This window comes from Daktulosphaira vitifoliae, unplaced genomic scaffold, assembly GCF_025091365.1.
Source record: "Daktulosphaira vitifoliae isolate Bord-2020 unplaced genomic scaffold, ASM2509136v1 Scaffold_1, whole genome shotgun sequence".
NCBI classification, from domain to species: Eukaryota; Metazoa; Arthropoda; class Insecta; order Hemiptera; family Phylloxeridae; genus Daktulosphaira; species Daktulosphaira vitifoliae.
This window is the reverse complement of record NW_026099572.1, coordinates 74,809,145-74,824,134: the sequence shown is the minus strand read 5'-3', so window position 1 is coordinate 74,824,134 and position 14,990 is coordinate 74,809,145. Positions and strand designations below refer to the sequence as shown.

The window sequence follows — 14,990 nt, the reverse complement described above, 5'->3', positions numbered from 1 at the left end:
GCCGGAACGATTTTTACTAATAGTTCCGTTCCGGAGCAAATGGTCGGAACGATTTTTAGGAAAAGTTCCGTTCCGGAGCAAATGGCCGGAACGAATTTTACTAATAGTTCCGTTCCGGAGCAAATAGTCGGAACGATTTTTAGGAAAAGTTCCGTTCCGGAACAAATATTGGAACGGAACAAAATTTGCTCCGTTCCGAATCCCTGATTATAATGATTTATAACTATTAAAAAAATGAAATCAATGAAAAATAATTCTGTCTTCACTATGTAAATAATTTTATTTCGAGATGTTCTATTCCCGCCATCTTCTCCTTAATTAAGTCTCTGGTTTAGAAATAAAAAATAAGTATTTCAATAAATACATACCTTCGATATATGGTTTGCTTTTATCGTTAGTAGTAACTTTTCGTAATTTAATACCATGTTGAATATCTTTTAAAAGTTGATGATGATCAGTTGATTCTGCTTTCGCTTCTGATTCATACATAAACTAAATAACGAAAAAATTACATCGAAATTATTAAAACACAACTTAAACTAACAGTAGTTATTTTTTTTCATTTTTGTGATGTAGAAAAAATTTACTTTGTCTTTAGATTTGTTACTAGGTATTATAGGTGCACTACGGTCATTACATTCGACGTGCTTGAGCTTTCTTCCACTTTCTACTTCTTTCATCATATCCGACCAATCCGGACGCTTTTTTGGTCGGCTTCGAAGAGCATCTATCTTTTTCATTTTTTCCGGAGTCGGTGGTTTTCTTACTAAAAATTATAAAAACTCATCAATAAATTAATTTAGCAATAGAAATTAACTAGGTAAACACAGACTCAATAATAATCGTCTATATAATTCCACTACTGATACGAATGTCTGTGATTAAACTTTTCAGTTGGAATCTTTCCAAAACTAAATTTGTATAACATTTCCTCCAGGTATTCATTTGATTGTATATCATTTATCGCATTTCATTGATTCGTTTTTAATTAACAATACAAATGTAACCTTTTGAATGGATCATTTAATATAAACTAAATTAAATTTAATAGAAATATGAATAAATAACTCTTAAACGAAATGTTTATGCGAAACGATAAAATTTCAAAACTTAATTTTTCATAATGATTTTTGAATATATTTCAACTCTTAATATTTGACTTTAGGTCATATAAAGTAAATTAATAATTTTTAATTATTGCTCTTCTATGAAAGGTTCGTAGCGACCTCCCCTGTCGCTCTTTAATTAATAATCAATTTGTAAATATAAAATATATAATATTAAATGATACATTACCAATAAATACATAGTATAAACATAATTTAAACAATTAACTACTTCATAAATACAAATAAACTGAATGCATTAATAATAGTCTTACAAGCATACCAATTTCCAGCGCCCCCCCTAAAATATTGTTTAACCTAAATTAAACAAAAAGGATCTAAAGACTAAACTCATCCTCTTAGATTATAATTCTCAATTAAAATGAATAATTACATCTTTCATTAATAAAATAAATGCATACAGTGTGTACATATATAGTTAACATTTAATATATAGTATATAGAAACATTAAGAAAAATAATTTTTAAAAAATAAAATAAAAATATTTAGTATCATACGAACGAATAATGCAGTATTCAGAACAATTTTTCAAATATAGCTTTACATTTGGCACAAATTTGATCAAAATATTTTCCGCAATGTTATAACACTACTATTAATAAATCGTATTATATTTTATTAGTTAAATTACATGTATAAAGAACCTTTATAAATGGTACCTAACTCTGAATCGCTCTCAATAAATGAACTGTTATTTTATAGTTAAATGTTTGAAAATATATTATAGCATTCATTGCATAGCAATTTTGACTAAAAAAATTTTTTATTCTCAATCATATAATATTATATTAAGGTTTTTGAGCGGGAAATTTTATTTAAAATAAGGTTTAAAAACCTTATGTTCATATTTTTGTTGTATCCAAAAAAATTATATTTTCTCTTGTGAATTATTGGCATTTCATATAAAAAAACAATTGGTAAAAATTAAACTTGTAATAAATTATATACAGCATGATTCTTCTATTATTAGCCATTCCATTTCTTTTAAAATACTAATTATGTTAAGAAATTTCTTTTTTTTTGGTATTTTTAAGCGTTATATATTTCTAGATTTATCAATTATTAAATATTTTTTTAATTTCAACTTATATATTTAATCCGCTCATTAAATAAAAATTATATAATTAAGAAAACGACTTGTTAGTAACATTATTAAATATAGAGAGGTGACATGAGGCGGGTTATGGTATTTTTATTATTACACATTTCTCTGTCACGCTCACCTTTATTTGGAAAATACCAAAAAGAATTTTTTAAACATAATTATTATTTATAGAAAAATAGAGTGACTAATATTAAAATAATTACCTGGTCTATCAAAATTGTCATACAAAAAGAGGGGTTTACTAAATTATAAAACTAAGATATCAATGGTTAAAAGACGAGTTGTCATAAGCGCCAAAATAAAAATTTTCAGGAAAGTAAAAGAAAATATAATTACATTGTTATATATTCTACTTAAAAACTTCCTTTGGTCATTTCTTTTTATTACGATAAATGGAATAGACGTTTAGTGAAACCAATCTATGTTTAGTTCCGCTCTTAACAAAGTACGATAAAAATTCGATTTTGAAAAATATGTCGATGGAAACATATTATATTGTTTTTACTCAAAATCAATATAATCATTATCAAATATATTTAATTAAATTGGAGAACTTTAGTTTCTGACAAGCAAGACAAAAAGAGTCATTAACTTATATAACCCTTTTTTTTATTGTCTTTAGAAGTCCCATTATCAATACCATATATCTGGAAATAGAACTAGAAGTTTTTTATTTCATCATTTTTTACTCCTTCGTTTTATAGAATATTACAATAACTTAACTGAGATATTAGCCCCCGTAATCCTTACACAAACAATTGTTTGTATGAAGACTAAAAAAGCTAAAGTTTGTCAACATTCTTATTTATTCCAAATATTTTTAAATTTTAAAAAAGGTGTTATTTAAAAATTAGGTCTCACGCCAACAAAAATTGTAAAATGGTATACCATGAAAAAAAGTATCTATATCTGTGCTACTCTTATAATATTTGTGCAAAATATTCTATTAACTAATTTTATAAACTCCTTACCAATTGGTGGGCCATTTATATTCGCCATTGGTGGTGGAGGTGGAGGTGGTCCTGCTGGAGCGCATGGTGGTGGAGGTGGTATAGACGGAGCAGGAGGTGGTGGTGGTGTAGATGTATTGGAAATTGGAGGTTTTGCTGTCATTTTTGATTGAGTTAGTTTATCTTGTACAGGCACTGTTTTTTTGACTTGCAAGGGTCCTTGGGATTCAATCTAAACAAAAATAAAAACTGAAAAACCCGCGAATAATTTATGTAAACTCAAAAATTTGGTACAATATACAGAATGTAATTTGCAATTATTTAAATATAGTTCAGCTGATTTACGTTAAAACTACACAGGATATGACATAATAATAACAGTAAACAAAACAAAATATGCTTTTGTCACAGACTAACATTTTAAATGGCGTAACATATACGCTTCAACCATCACTTAAGTATCACATATATGCGTCACTAGCGAATGAATCCAAAATATATCAAATGTAGGTCAGATTTTATTACAGCTGTTAATCATTTATCTATATTCAAATGCTAAAATTAATCCATCTTATTTTAACTATGATTTGAAGTTCACGTTAAGTACTAACCAGTAATAAGTTGAAACTGACTAATTTTAAAACGCTAACTGACCACGAACTTCTTTAGATAGACGTTATGAATTAAATTACTTTAATATTATTACACCAAGCAAATAAAAATATAAATAAATTTAAAAAAAATTATTTTTAATTAAATCGTTGAGACTTAAATTTACTCTTGTTATTGTGTTCTTTTTTTATTCATAATAAGCTCGAAAATGACGACAGAACTGTTTGTCACTTTTTTTAATACTTTTCATGATTCCCTCCGCTAATCATTTCTTACTTTTGGCACAATTTTGATTTCTGTAACTTTTCTTCCATCATTCGGAGCGACTTTTCGTAGTTTAAAATGCTTTATTTCATCAGCCTGAAAAAAGATTGAATTTTTATAAAAAAGAAATTGAATTCTTAAATTTATAGATAAACGTTTTACTACTTACCGCATTTGATTGATTAGTCTCATTAGTGGCTCTATCTCGATTTCTCCATGGTACAGTAGTTGCAGGTGCCGTACTTGGAGCATCTTTAACCCAAGGTGGACGAAATGTTGTCCTTTGAGGAGGTTTTCCTGACATTTAATTAATATAAAACTATAATATGATGCTATACTTAGGACTAATATTTATATTTAACTGTATCGAGCAATAATTATATATCTTTGACTGGAATAGAAATTTGTTAAAAACGCAGGAAAACAGAATGAGTAGTAGTAGTCAACTGGATGGTATAAAAATAGAAAAATTATTATGGTGTGGGAAGATATTTCACACAGTTTGGCGACATTCCATAGCACACACTTAATATATGTCAGAAAAAGAAGAAGGGAAAATAAAAATACACAGAAACAATTATTAATGAAACTAAAAAAAAACATATGATGTTACATTAAACTCATTTTTAATTTACGAAAAAACTAATACAATACTTTTAATACATAAATTGTACAACACTTCATATTTTATATGATATAAAAAACAATAAAATAACTTATATTTTACACAATAGTATTTTGATTATTTGAATATAATTGAAATAATGTTTTACTAATAATTTGACCAATCATTTTACTTGGCACATCATATGTTATATTGGCCAATAAAAAAGGATTGCCTGAATCCTTAAAAGCTTTCATAAGAGATATAGGGGTTGGATAGTGTTCAACAATTGCAAATGCTTTTTTCACTGATAGTCCTCGTAATTGTAATAAATGACGTATAAACATATCTCTTACTGTCATGTTCTACATAAAAAAAAAAAAGTTTCATAAACAAAGATAAAATAATAAATACTATTATAGATAAATAAATAAATACTATAATAAAATACTTTTTACATTTTTTTTCTATTCATAAGGAATTGTATCATTTAAAGGAGATCAACTATTCAGTAGACACTGAACTATTTCAGTATCTACTTGGTAATGATTCAATTGGTTTAAATAAAAATTTAATTTAAAAATTAATAATTTTGATCTTCTAAAATATATAATTTATAATTAGGAAAATAACTGAGTGAAAATTTTTTCTTTTTGATTCTACAAAACTTGAACAAAATTACCTTACTTTTTGAAGAACCCTTATTAAAATGTTTAAAGGATATTAGTTTAATAGCGTTTGTCATACTTCCATTATCAAGTTCTTCGTTATCAATAATTGTAGTTAAGATTTTGTTCTATAAGTATTTAACATTTTATTTAATAAAAAAAATTATATTTGGAAATAATAAACTATTAAAAAAAAACTCAATCAAAATTACTTTATACATATCAGCTAATAAACCAGTTAAAGTAGCTATATAATTAATTGACTCCAAATGATTTTCACTTCTAAGTACAGTAAAGCCATCGATTACTTCAGTATTTGCTATGCCTTGATACAAATTTGCTAATGGTAGACCGTGGTATTTTTTACCCATTTCAATCAAATATATTTTATTTTCAATTCCACATTGTTTCAATCTAAACTATATAGATTATGAAAATTTATAAATTAATGAAGGAGTATTTACATACAATGCATATATAATAATTTTACTTTTTGCTCATGAAAACGGCCATCTTGTATACTGCTAGATAAATCATCAAGTCTTTTTCTTTCAACTATATATGGTAACATTAATTCATTACCATGACAATCACGACAAATCCAAGCAAAATCACCAATACTTAATCGTCTCATTTCGAAACTGACATTTAACAATGAGAGTTGAGCAGTAACCTTTGTTATATCTGTTTTTCTAATGTAGGAAATGAAATTATTAACGAAAAATTGTGTTAAAAAAAGTTGACTATGTTGATTATTAATGGACATATATTGGAGGCACTAATTAAATTACCTCCTATACACCTAAAGGTTAAAGCGAATACCAAGCTGCAACTATAAGATTCCACAACTTAGGTATCTGGGCTATGGATAGTGACACCATAAAACATAGTAATATACTAGAAGAGGAAGACCAGAGCTTACTGGAATATTCCTCAGATTGTATCAAATTTGTTCTCAAACATCCCCTACAAAATTGAAAACTTAAAACATAGGCAATGAAAAAAATCACCTAAATAGGAAAGGAGTTAATCATTTATACATACAGATCCAAGAAATCATAAAAGATAGGTGTTGGTGGTCTGAAATTAAAACCTCGCATAAATGTCAATATGTTAAAGCACAGTACCGTGGTAAGCAGAGGTAATGGCAATACTAGTAAGGGCACAGAAACTACTAGTATTCAAGACAAATAACATAAATATCCTAAATGATACTCAATCTGATCTAAAGGCACTTAGTAATAATCAAAGTGACTTTAAGACTAGTCCTTGAATGCAGGGGAATTTTAGAAGCACTATGAAGTTCAGTAAAATTACAATAGTATTGGATCAAGGCACACAATGGTATGTCAAGTAATGAAAAAGCAGACTTTAAAGCAAAAAAACTGTAGAAAACACCAATTTTAGACCATAATCAGTGGTAGAACTCACAAAACAATCCCTCGAGTATTACCTAAAAACTGGTATAGAGAACAACACAGGGAAATATAGTTTATTAAGACTTCTAGTCTACTACTAAGGGACCTTAATTACATAGCTAGATATCAAATAAGTACTCTAAGTGGACTACTGACAGAATAATGCTGCCATATGATAAAATATCTTTACACAATGGGAGTGACAGAATCACAACTATGCAGAAAATGAGAGATTTATTTTACATTATGTGTCAATGTAACACCCTTACCACGTTAAGAACTAAACACTAGGGAAAATTTTTTCTTGAAAAAGAAGATATCAAAAACCTAAAACCCAAAATACATAATTTAGCCAGAGAGACAGGACTCTTTAAACATACATAAGTGGCCAAGTAGGACAATCTATATCATATTGATATATATATATATATATGAGAGGCAAGTATGATTGGAAAATGTCTAGTTATAAAAATTACAGCACCCACTCTTCACCTTCAGTCAATATTCTAAAATGTTAATAATTTTCAAAATACAAGTCCAAAAGTTGTTATTGACTAGTCATTTCTTTAATAAGATCATTATCTAATGAATAAGCTAGTTAATTATTTGTGTTACCATTTGAAAAATTAAATTTGACACCCTTATAAGGCATAAAGGATGAACATAAAAAAAACTTCATGATTGAAAAATTGAGAGAAACATTGAACTAAAAGAAACCAATAAAAAAATTATTTATATTATTTTTTTTTTTTTTTTAATCAAACCTTTAGCTGCTTTAAGTAATTTAATAATATTAACATATATAATTAGTCTATTGAAGTAACTTAAAAACCAATGCTATAAAAATAATTTTTAGTATAGTAATAAGTTCAGTAGTAATTATTTTTATTAAAATTATCATTATGCTTAATGTATAATTTAAACATTAAACCATTTATTAATTAGTAAACTCAATAAAACAAACTTTAATTTACCTTATACTTGATGTTTCACCTGTATCAATTAAAAGAATAATAGTAAACTCATTAGGTTTAATGATTATTTTTTCTAATACCGCGGTATCTGGTTCAATATTCTAAATGATTAGTTAAAATTATTTATATTATAATTTTTAAACATCCAATGATAATTATTGACTTACATTACAATTTTCTTTACTGGGAGAACTTATTAAATGCATAGAACTTTTTTGATTTTTTGATTTTGCAATTGTAGATTTAGATTTAAGATATTGACTTTGTATAGTTTGTTGAGGAATTTCTATTACATTATCTTCTACTTCTCCAGTATTTGTATGAAAAAAAAAAAGAATAAATAAAATAGATCATTTCAAATAATTAAAACTAAAATACCTATATTTGAACATTTATGATGTTCTAGTCTTCTGTCTAATTTATCACACAATTTTTTCCCAAAAAATTGCAATATCATACACTCTTTACCACTTTTTAAAGGTAGAGGATACTTTTTCAATGAATTCAAAGCCTAAAATATTTTTTAATCTACTGTATAAATGAGTAATTTGTCATTTTTTATCACAAGTGATATAGTAAGATGGAATGTTTCATATCATTATAAATATACAGGTTAAATTTTTTATTGATTAGATTAATAGTATTAAGTTATAAATTATGCAGTTAAAATTGAAAAAATAAATTAGTTTGGTAAAATTTATATAGTAAAACAAAATTAATTATAACTTAATGAAGTAGTAGAACAAGAAGAAAGGTTTATTAAATAAATTTTTATGTTATCAAAAATGAAAAATACATTGTAACTTTTGGTTTTTGTATATTTTTAAAGTAAGAGTAGGGTAATTTAGTGTAAATGCAGTTATTGTAAATTTATTTTTATTTTAGAATATTTAGAATATTTTATTTCAGATTGAAAAGTTCTGGTCCTCATTTGAGTTGCTATCATATTGAATGTAAATTCAAAATAAAAATGTGTGCATTTGTCTAAAAAATGCTTTTGCAAATATCCCAATTTACCCCAATTAAAAGGAAAATTTGGAGTCCCCAAAGACTACATTAAAATTTTAACTTTTATTGAAATTATTGTGTTATATGGCACATAATAAAATGTGTTCATGATTTTTTTAAAAGGACCTGTATTGTTTTATCTAATATTACAATTGAAAATTATTAGATGTGAAACAGTCTATTTTATTTTATATTTATTGTTCTCTTTAAAGTTTGTTTCTTATGCTATAGAGTATGGGAAAACTTACTTAACCCAGTGTAACAAAATCAAACCTTGATAATAACACACTGAGGCATGATACATGACCAACTGATATAAATTGTCTGCCTTAGTTAGACAAGGTTGGGTTTTTAATCATACAAAGTACTGATTAAATTCTTACCTTACGATAACCATGTCGAACTTCCAAATTTTTTTCTGTAGCTTCAACCAACCATTCTGAAATCCATTTTTCAAATAATGGATTAGGTTTAGGACGATTATGTTTTTCTTTAGAAGACATAATATGATGATCTATATGTTTTTCATACCACAAATCAACTCGAATATTTAGGTATGTTTTAAACAATAATTAGCAATACTTTTAATACTAAAAAAATTTTTAATAATGCTTCATAGCTAACCATTATCACAAATAAATTACATTAACATTTTAAATATAAATTTATTCTAGGAAAGAAACAAAAAAATCAACATTTTTATTAAAAGACAGTCAAAAATTTTAATTTTATAAAAAAAAATACTTATAAATTTGTTTTTAAAAAAACGTCTAACTGTCAATTTATTATCAACTGTAGTTTTTTGATAACAGATAAAACACCATTACGTAAATGCCACGACGGAAGTGCATGAGAACACGATACAATACAGATTTCTATCATACAGCAGTATTAGTAACTGTATTTAGTATACTTGACTATGACACTAGTGATGGGAATTTCGGGTCAATCGAACGATCCGGATCGTTTGGATCGGATCGTTCAAATGACCCGTTCATATAACTCGTTCTTTCGTTCATTTCTTACGATCGGTCACGGTTCTTATCAATTACTCCTTACTATGGTTTTCCTGAACGAGTCGTTCAAATTCGCATTTTCACCATGTAACATTACCATGATATCAGAATTTTTACTGATAATACACTTGTATAATGGGGTTATATATTATTTTTTCAAATACAAATTACTTGAAATAACATAATATGCTGTTATACACGAATATTTTTGTATAGAATAAAAACAAATAATTTATACTAGCGGATGAGTTGCGGTACATAAATCCATAGAATTTGTTTCTATAATAAGCGAAATCATTTAAATTATTTGTTTTCATAAAAGGAGTTTTATAGAGAAATTAATTCACCTAAATCAGATATTACAATTTACAGCAGCTATGACCAGATTATAAAAGAGTGAGGTGGTTTAATACCTCTCACAACAATTATATTAGTCTAATAGTCAATTTTTGTCCTAGTTGCTAAATTCAATAATTCATAGACCTATTTTCGCTTATAAATAATTATATGAATGTAATATTTATGAAATAAATAGCTATATATTGATAATCAAAATTGTTCTTCAAATGAACAATATAGTAGGATACTTGAAATAATCTAACTGTATTAAACCTGCATGATTATGTTAGTAGAAACATGTCACAACTTTGAAAATTTAGTCTGCAGACCTGCAATAAAAATGTTTTTATCACAAACCAAATAGTGTAGCTTTTAAACTCTCATTGGCAATAAGTATTTTTTTTGTTTAATTTTTTAAAAAAACATTATAAGTATATACTTATAAAGAATATATTCTTCGTTTTTTTTTTAAATTTTTATATTATAAGAATATAAGGTTAGGCATAGGTTTTAACCGAAGTGCAGGTAAACGTTCAGTAAATGAACGAATCATGAAACAGTGTGTCCGATATATTGCGTGAAACGAACGAACGAATGAACGTATGAACGAATGAACGATATCTATTTTTTTTGCGATCCGGATCAACTCGTTCACTGATATGACCCGTTCAAAAAGACCCGTTCGTTCGTGAACGACCCATCACTATATGACACACAGTAAAGCGAATGAACCTCAAAGTAAATGTTTCAGATGCGGTTTTTGTAACTACATCTTTATAAATGTTGATGACTTTAATACTAATTTCGAAATTTTTATAAAAAAAACTTAAGTATCACTTTGCCAACATACTCGCTTGTTAAGACATTGGTACTGTAGAAATAACATATAAGCAAAATAAATTTAATATACAGAATAGAACAGATCTCATTGACAACTCTTATTACTTTGTTAACTCTGTTAACTTTTGTTACGATAAAAATGTTGCCAAAAAAAATTTTTTTTTCAATTTTTGCATTTATAAAACACGTTATAACATTTTTTATTATTTCACCATCATTTCATTTAACATTTTATTGGATGTAATATATTAACATATGTATTAAATGTTCTATAGGGCCTCGTAGCTCCTATGCCCTTCTAAATGCCGCCATTTATCCCAACTATATGAGATTGGCTGTACTTTACAATAATTTAACTGGATTTTTACATCAGCTGTCAACTTGACACAACCTCATTATATCTAAAAGAAACCAATAGTATACAGTGCAACTGAACATCAGCGCTAAGATGGTGACTAAAAAATCCACAGCATCACATCACGCCCTATATATTTTTAACTCTTAATTTTTGAAATAACAGTTTTTGTAGAGCTCTTTTTACAAACATTTTTGATGGGTTGATAACAACTTTAGAATATGTATTCTTATTAAGTTACAAGCATTTTGATATATAAAGTGAATGTGTAGCGCGAGTGGGTACAATTCGTACTGTCATATATTTATAACCTATACTCAGGGCCGTATTTAAGGGGTGGCACGGGTAGGCTTATGCCCGGGGGCGGCAAAATATTTTAGCAAAATTTATTTTAAAAATGTAATGAAAAAAAAAATAATTGCATTTTATTTAATATTTTTGAAATTTGTATTTTAGAAAAATGTTATGAACTACTGTTTATATAGCTGTATTATTGCTGCGAACTAAGATATGTAGTATATATATAGTATAATCTTGTTCCGTGAAAATGATGAAATAGTTGATCTAGAAGAAGTTGATTTGCCTAGTGATTTAGAATCCAATGTCTATACATATTATGTAATTTGTGACTATAATTAAAGAATTGACTACTAGAAAGTTGGCATATGATAATGTAATAACAAAGTACAGTTTCTTTTTAAAACTTGATACAATGAAAACATCGAAAGTATATGTATCAGCTGAAAATTTATATTTGATATACAAAAGTGATTTAGATGAAACTTTTGTAAATGAGTGTATCCATTTCCAAAGTCATTTACAAAATATAAAATATCATCCTAAAAGTATAATTGATATGAGTACCATGATGAAAAAACATGAGTTGGAGGATATTTTTCCATATGTAAGTATAGCATTACGTATGTTTCTCTGTACTCCAGCGACCAATTGTACCGCAGAGCGGTTATTTTCTACACTTGGACGTATAAAAACATATCTAAGGTCAAATATATCCACAGACAGACTAAATGCACTGGCAATTTTTAGTATTGAATCTCAATTAACTCAGATTAATTATAGCGACATAATTGAAGAATTTGCCAATAATCAAACAAGGAAAAATATACTTAAAAAAAAAGAAAATTGTATTTTTAATTATGTTATAATTTGTTAATTAAAAAAAGTATTAAATAATTCTCATTTATTAATTATTAAGTTGGATTTTTTGGGTTTTAATATTAAAGAATCAATTATGAACGAAATAAATAGTGTTATATTATTATTATTATTTATTGTGGTGATGAGGGGGGGGGATATAAATTATATGCCCGGGAGCGCCAAATTTTTTAATACGGGTCTGCCAATACTCCATCTGTAAAAAAAACTACAACAGAATAATTATTCAATTATTAAAAGCTGAATATGTGTAATGTCAAACAAAAAAGAAATAAACATAGTACAATTAATAGCTTCGAGGCAAATCTGAGAAAAAAAATGACTAAATAAAAAGTTATAGCGTTAACTGGACAACAAGTTACTTTTATTTTAACTGTATTCCTTGAAAAAAATCCATTGTTAATCATTGAAATTCTTGGCCTCTTAATAAAAAATAATTACGGTGTCTTAAAGATCATGCCGAAACATCAGGAGGTTATGGAAGATATCAAACCCCAATTGGCAAAATTTAGTAGTTTCAGTCGGAAATTATTCATCATAAGACGTTGGGCAGGCCTACCTGTGTGACAGTAGGTACGTAGTAGGTAATAGGTACAGTAGTCATAATTGTTCTTAAATTTATTTTCGTAATAACATTACATTAATGATCACTTAAGTCTTATTAAAAATTTTATAAGCNAAAATCGGTGACCCCATCACCGTGACCTCCCCTTGTTAGTATCTCGTGTGTTTATAATGGATATTCCACCCATAAAAATAAAAATAAAAACAAAATGATTATTGTGTCTTAATTGTCAGTTAAATCTGTTCCACTCTGTATTTGCTCATTTTTCAGTAAATTTATTCATTGACTAATCAATATATTTAGGATTGTCTAAGTATATTTTTACAACCTATTACTTATGTTTGAAATATAAAATACATCCTCAATCAATTCTAAGATTTGGTTTATATAATAATATAGTATTATTTCATAGTGATCTTGTGTTAATAATTCTTATCATATTTGTACTGTTAATCTAATTTTTCTTAACAAAAAAGTATAATTCTGTACCAAGTAGAAGAATCCAAGACCAAATTTCACTTTTTGATGATTAAATTTCATTAAGTAATTAATGAAATTGATCCAGAAAATTCTTTTAAGGAATGTTATTTTAGACCATATAAGACTATTTTTTTTTCAAAACTTTAAATTTGAAAACAAAATATTTAAAAAAAGGGTTCTCAATTTATGTAATTAATATAACACGTCAATACAATTATTAAACTACCAAATAAATTATAATGTTGCCACTACTTGAAGGGCGTCATAACATCCATGACTCCTCTGGATCTATCACAATTGTTCTCATTGCTTCTCTTGAAAAATAATAATAATAAACTAAGACATTTGTACATGAAAAAATTGATTTATTCTTAAAATTTTTTTAACTGACATTTACATTTTGAATGAAAAAAATACATAGCATGAAATAACCTTATAAATGGAGCGTGAGAAAAAGTATCACTTTTATTTGTAATAGTATCAAGCACATACTTTTCAATTTTTTTGCTAAAAAATAATTTATGGTATACTTTGTAGTTTTACAATACTTAACGTAAAGTTCGGGACATTAATCATAAAAAGATTGTTTTAGTCATCCTGAGTAAATGAAATATATATATTCGTCTTTGTTTTTCATAATCGTAATCAATGTATATTAATTAGGATTTTAGTTTTAGGAGTCCTGGGAATATCACTTCACACAGAATAAAAAATAGTTTTTGTGGTCTAAATATAGCTATGATAAATTTACATGTGATTAAGTATCTCAGAAATAGTCCAAACAAATATTATAATTACAAAAAGTTTTAAACTCTACTTATATATCATGTCATTCAAGTAATCTTGAAAAGGTAATTTTTTTAACAGATATAAAAATGAATTTTATATTCTCATGCATACATACTATTAAGGAAATCAACAATGCCGTCGTGTTTTGTATTTACTAACACTCAACATCATACTCACATTTTTTCAATTAAATATGATTCATCAAAGTGTTTTATCATCGAACATTTTTTTCTAAGTTGCTATCTAAATATATTAGATTGATAAAAGCTTAATTTTGTTCGGGAAAACTAAAGATATTGTTATTTTTTTAATTATTACTCGTAACAATTAATAAAACATTAATTTTAAAAAATATATATATTTATTAAATAAGTAATGATATATTTATTGTGTGGATTAATCAATATTTTGCATTTTATTTGTAAAATTATTGTATGTAATAATTAAATAATATTTAACAAAAAATAAATTTAAACACTTTGGTAATTATAAAATTAATTTTAAGTATTTAGGTAATTTAGGTGATTTAAAATTTAATTAATATATTTTTTTTATTAATATTTCATTTAATTATAGATTTTATGTAATATTTTTTTATGCACCGTAATATGATAAAAGTATTCTTCCATTAAAAAATGAAATGTAATTTCATTAAACCCAGAATACTGAAGTTTGATACTTGTTGCTTGTTTATATTTT

At 26.2% G+C, this 14,990-nt stretch overlaps 2 protein-coding genes across 9 annotated transcripts in view; both read right to left on the bottom strand.

Moving 5' to 3' along the window:
• LOC126901965 (uncharacterized) overlaps positions 1-4,540 on the bottom strand; it is a 6,833-nt gene extending 2,293 nt beyond the window's left edge. The window contains exons 1-5 of one of the 6 annotated variants that reach the window (XM_050678953.1): positions 4,229-4,540; positions 4,072-4,155; positions 3,205-3,415; positions 588-766; positions 369-492 (exon numbers count right to left, since the gene is read on the bottom strand). In XM_050678953.1, coding sequence (XP_050534910.1) covers positions 369-492; positions 588-766; positions 3,205-3,415; positions 4,072-4,155; positions 4,229-4,363 — 733 coding nt within the window. In that variant the 5' untranslated portion in view covers positions 4,364-4,540. Of the gene's footprint in view, positions 1-368; positions 493-587; positions 767-3,204; positions 3,416-3,477; positions 3,565-3,600; positions 3,739-3,794; positions 3,907-3,961; positions 3,981-4,071; positions 4,156-4,228 lie in introns of those variants that run through there. The other 5 variants (XM_050678988.1, XM_050678971.1, XM_050678963.1 and 2 more) reach the window with 5 other exon arrangements.
• Positions 4,541-4,666: 126 nt separating this feature from the next.
• Positions 4,667-9,849, bottom strand: LOC126901992 (crossover junction endonuclease MUS81). Of its 3 annotated transcripts, none has more exons than XM_050679009.1 (8): positions 9,115-9,849; positions 8,102-8,234; positions 7,891-8,030; positions 7,724-7,824; positions 5,822-6,023; positions 5,544-5,750; positions 5,346-5,459; positions 4,667-5,028 (listed from the first exon to the last, which is right to left on the bottom strand). In XM_050679009.1, exons 1-8 carry the CDS (start codon positions 9,232-9,234, stop codon positions 4,783-4,785), a joined length of 1,263 nt encoding a protein of 420 aa, XP_050534966.1. In that variant the 5' UTR covers positions 9,235-9,849; the 3' UTR covers positions 4,667-4,782. The 3 variants fall into 3 exon arrangements, with proteins under 3 accessions (XP_050534966.1, XP_050534975.1, XP_050534983.1); XM_050679018.1 differs by having other exon boundaries at positions 7,891-8,027; XM_050679026.1 differs by having other exon boundaries at positions 7,891-8,024; positions 9,115-9,848.
• Between the last annotated feature and the right edge of the window lie 5,141 nt (positions 9,850-14,990).

Coding starts and splice junctions, on each gene's coding strand:
- LOC126901992 (XM_050679009.1), bottom strand. CDS start 9,234: ATGTCTTCTAAAGAAAAACATAATCGTCCTAAACCTAATCCATTATTT. Junction 6,024..7,723: donor GGTGAAACATCAAGTATAAG/GTAAATTAAAGT, acceptor TTCCTACATTAG/AAAAACAGATATAACAAAGG. Junction 5,460..5,543: donor TATTAGCTGATATGTATAAA/GTAATTTTGATT, acceptor AAATACTTATAG/AACAAAATCTTAACTACAAT.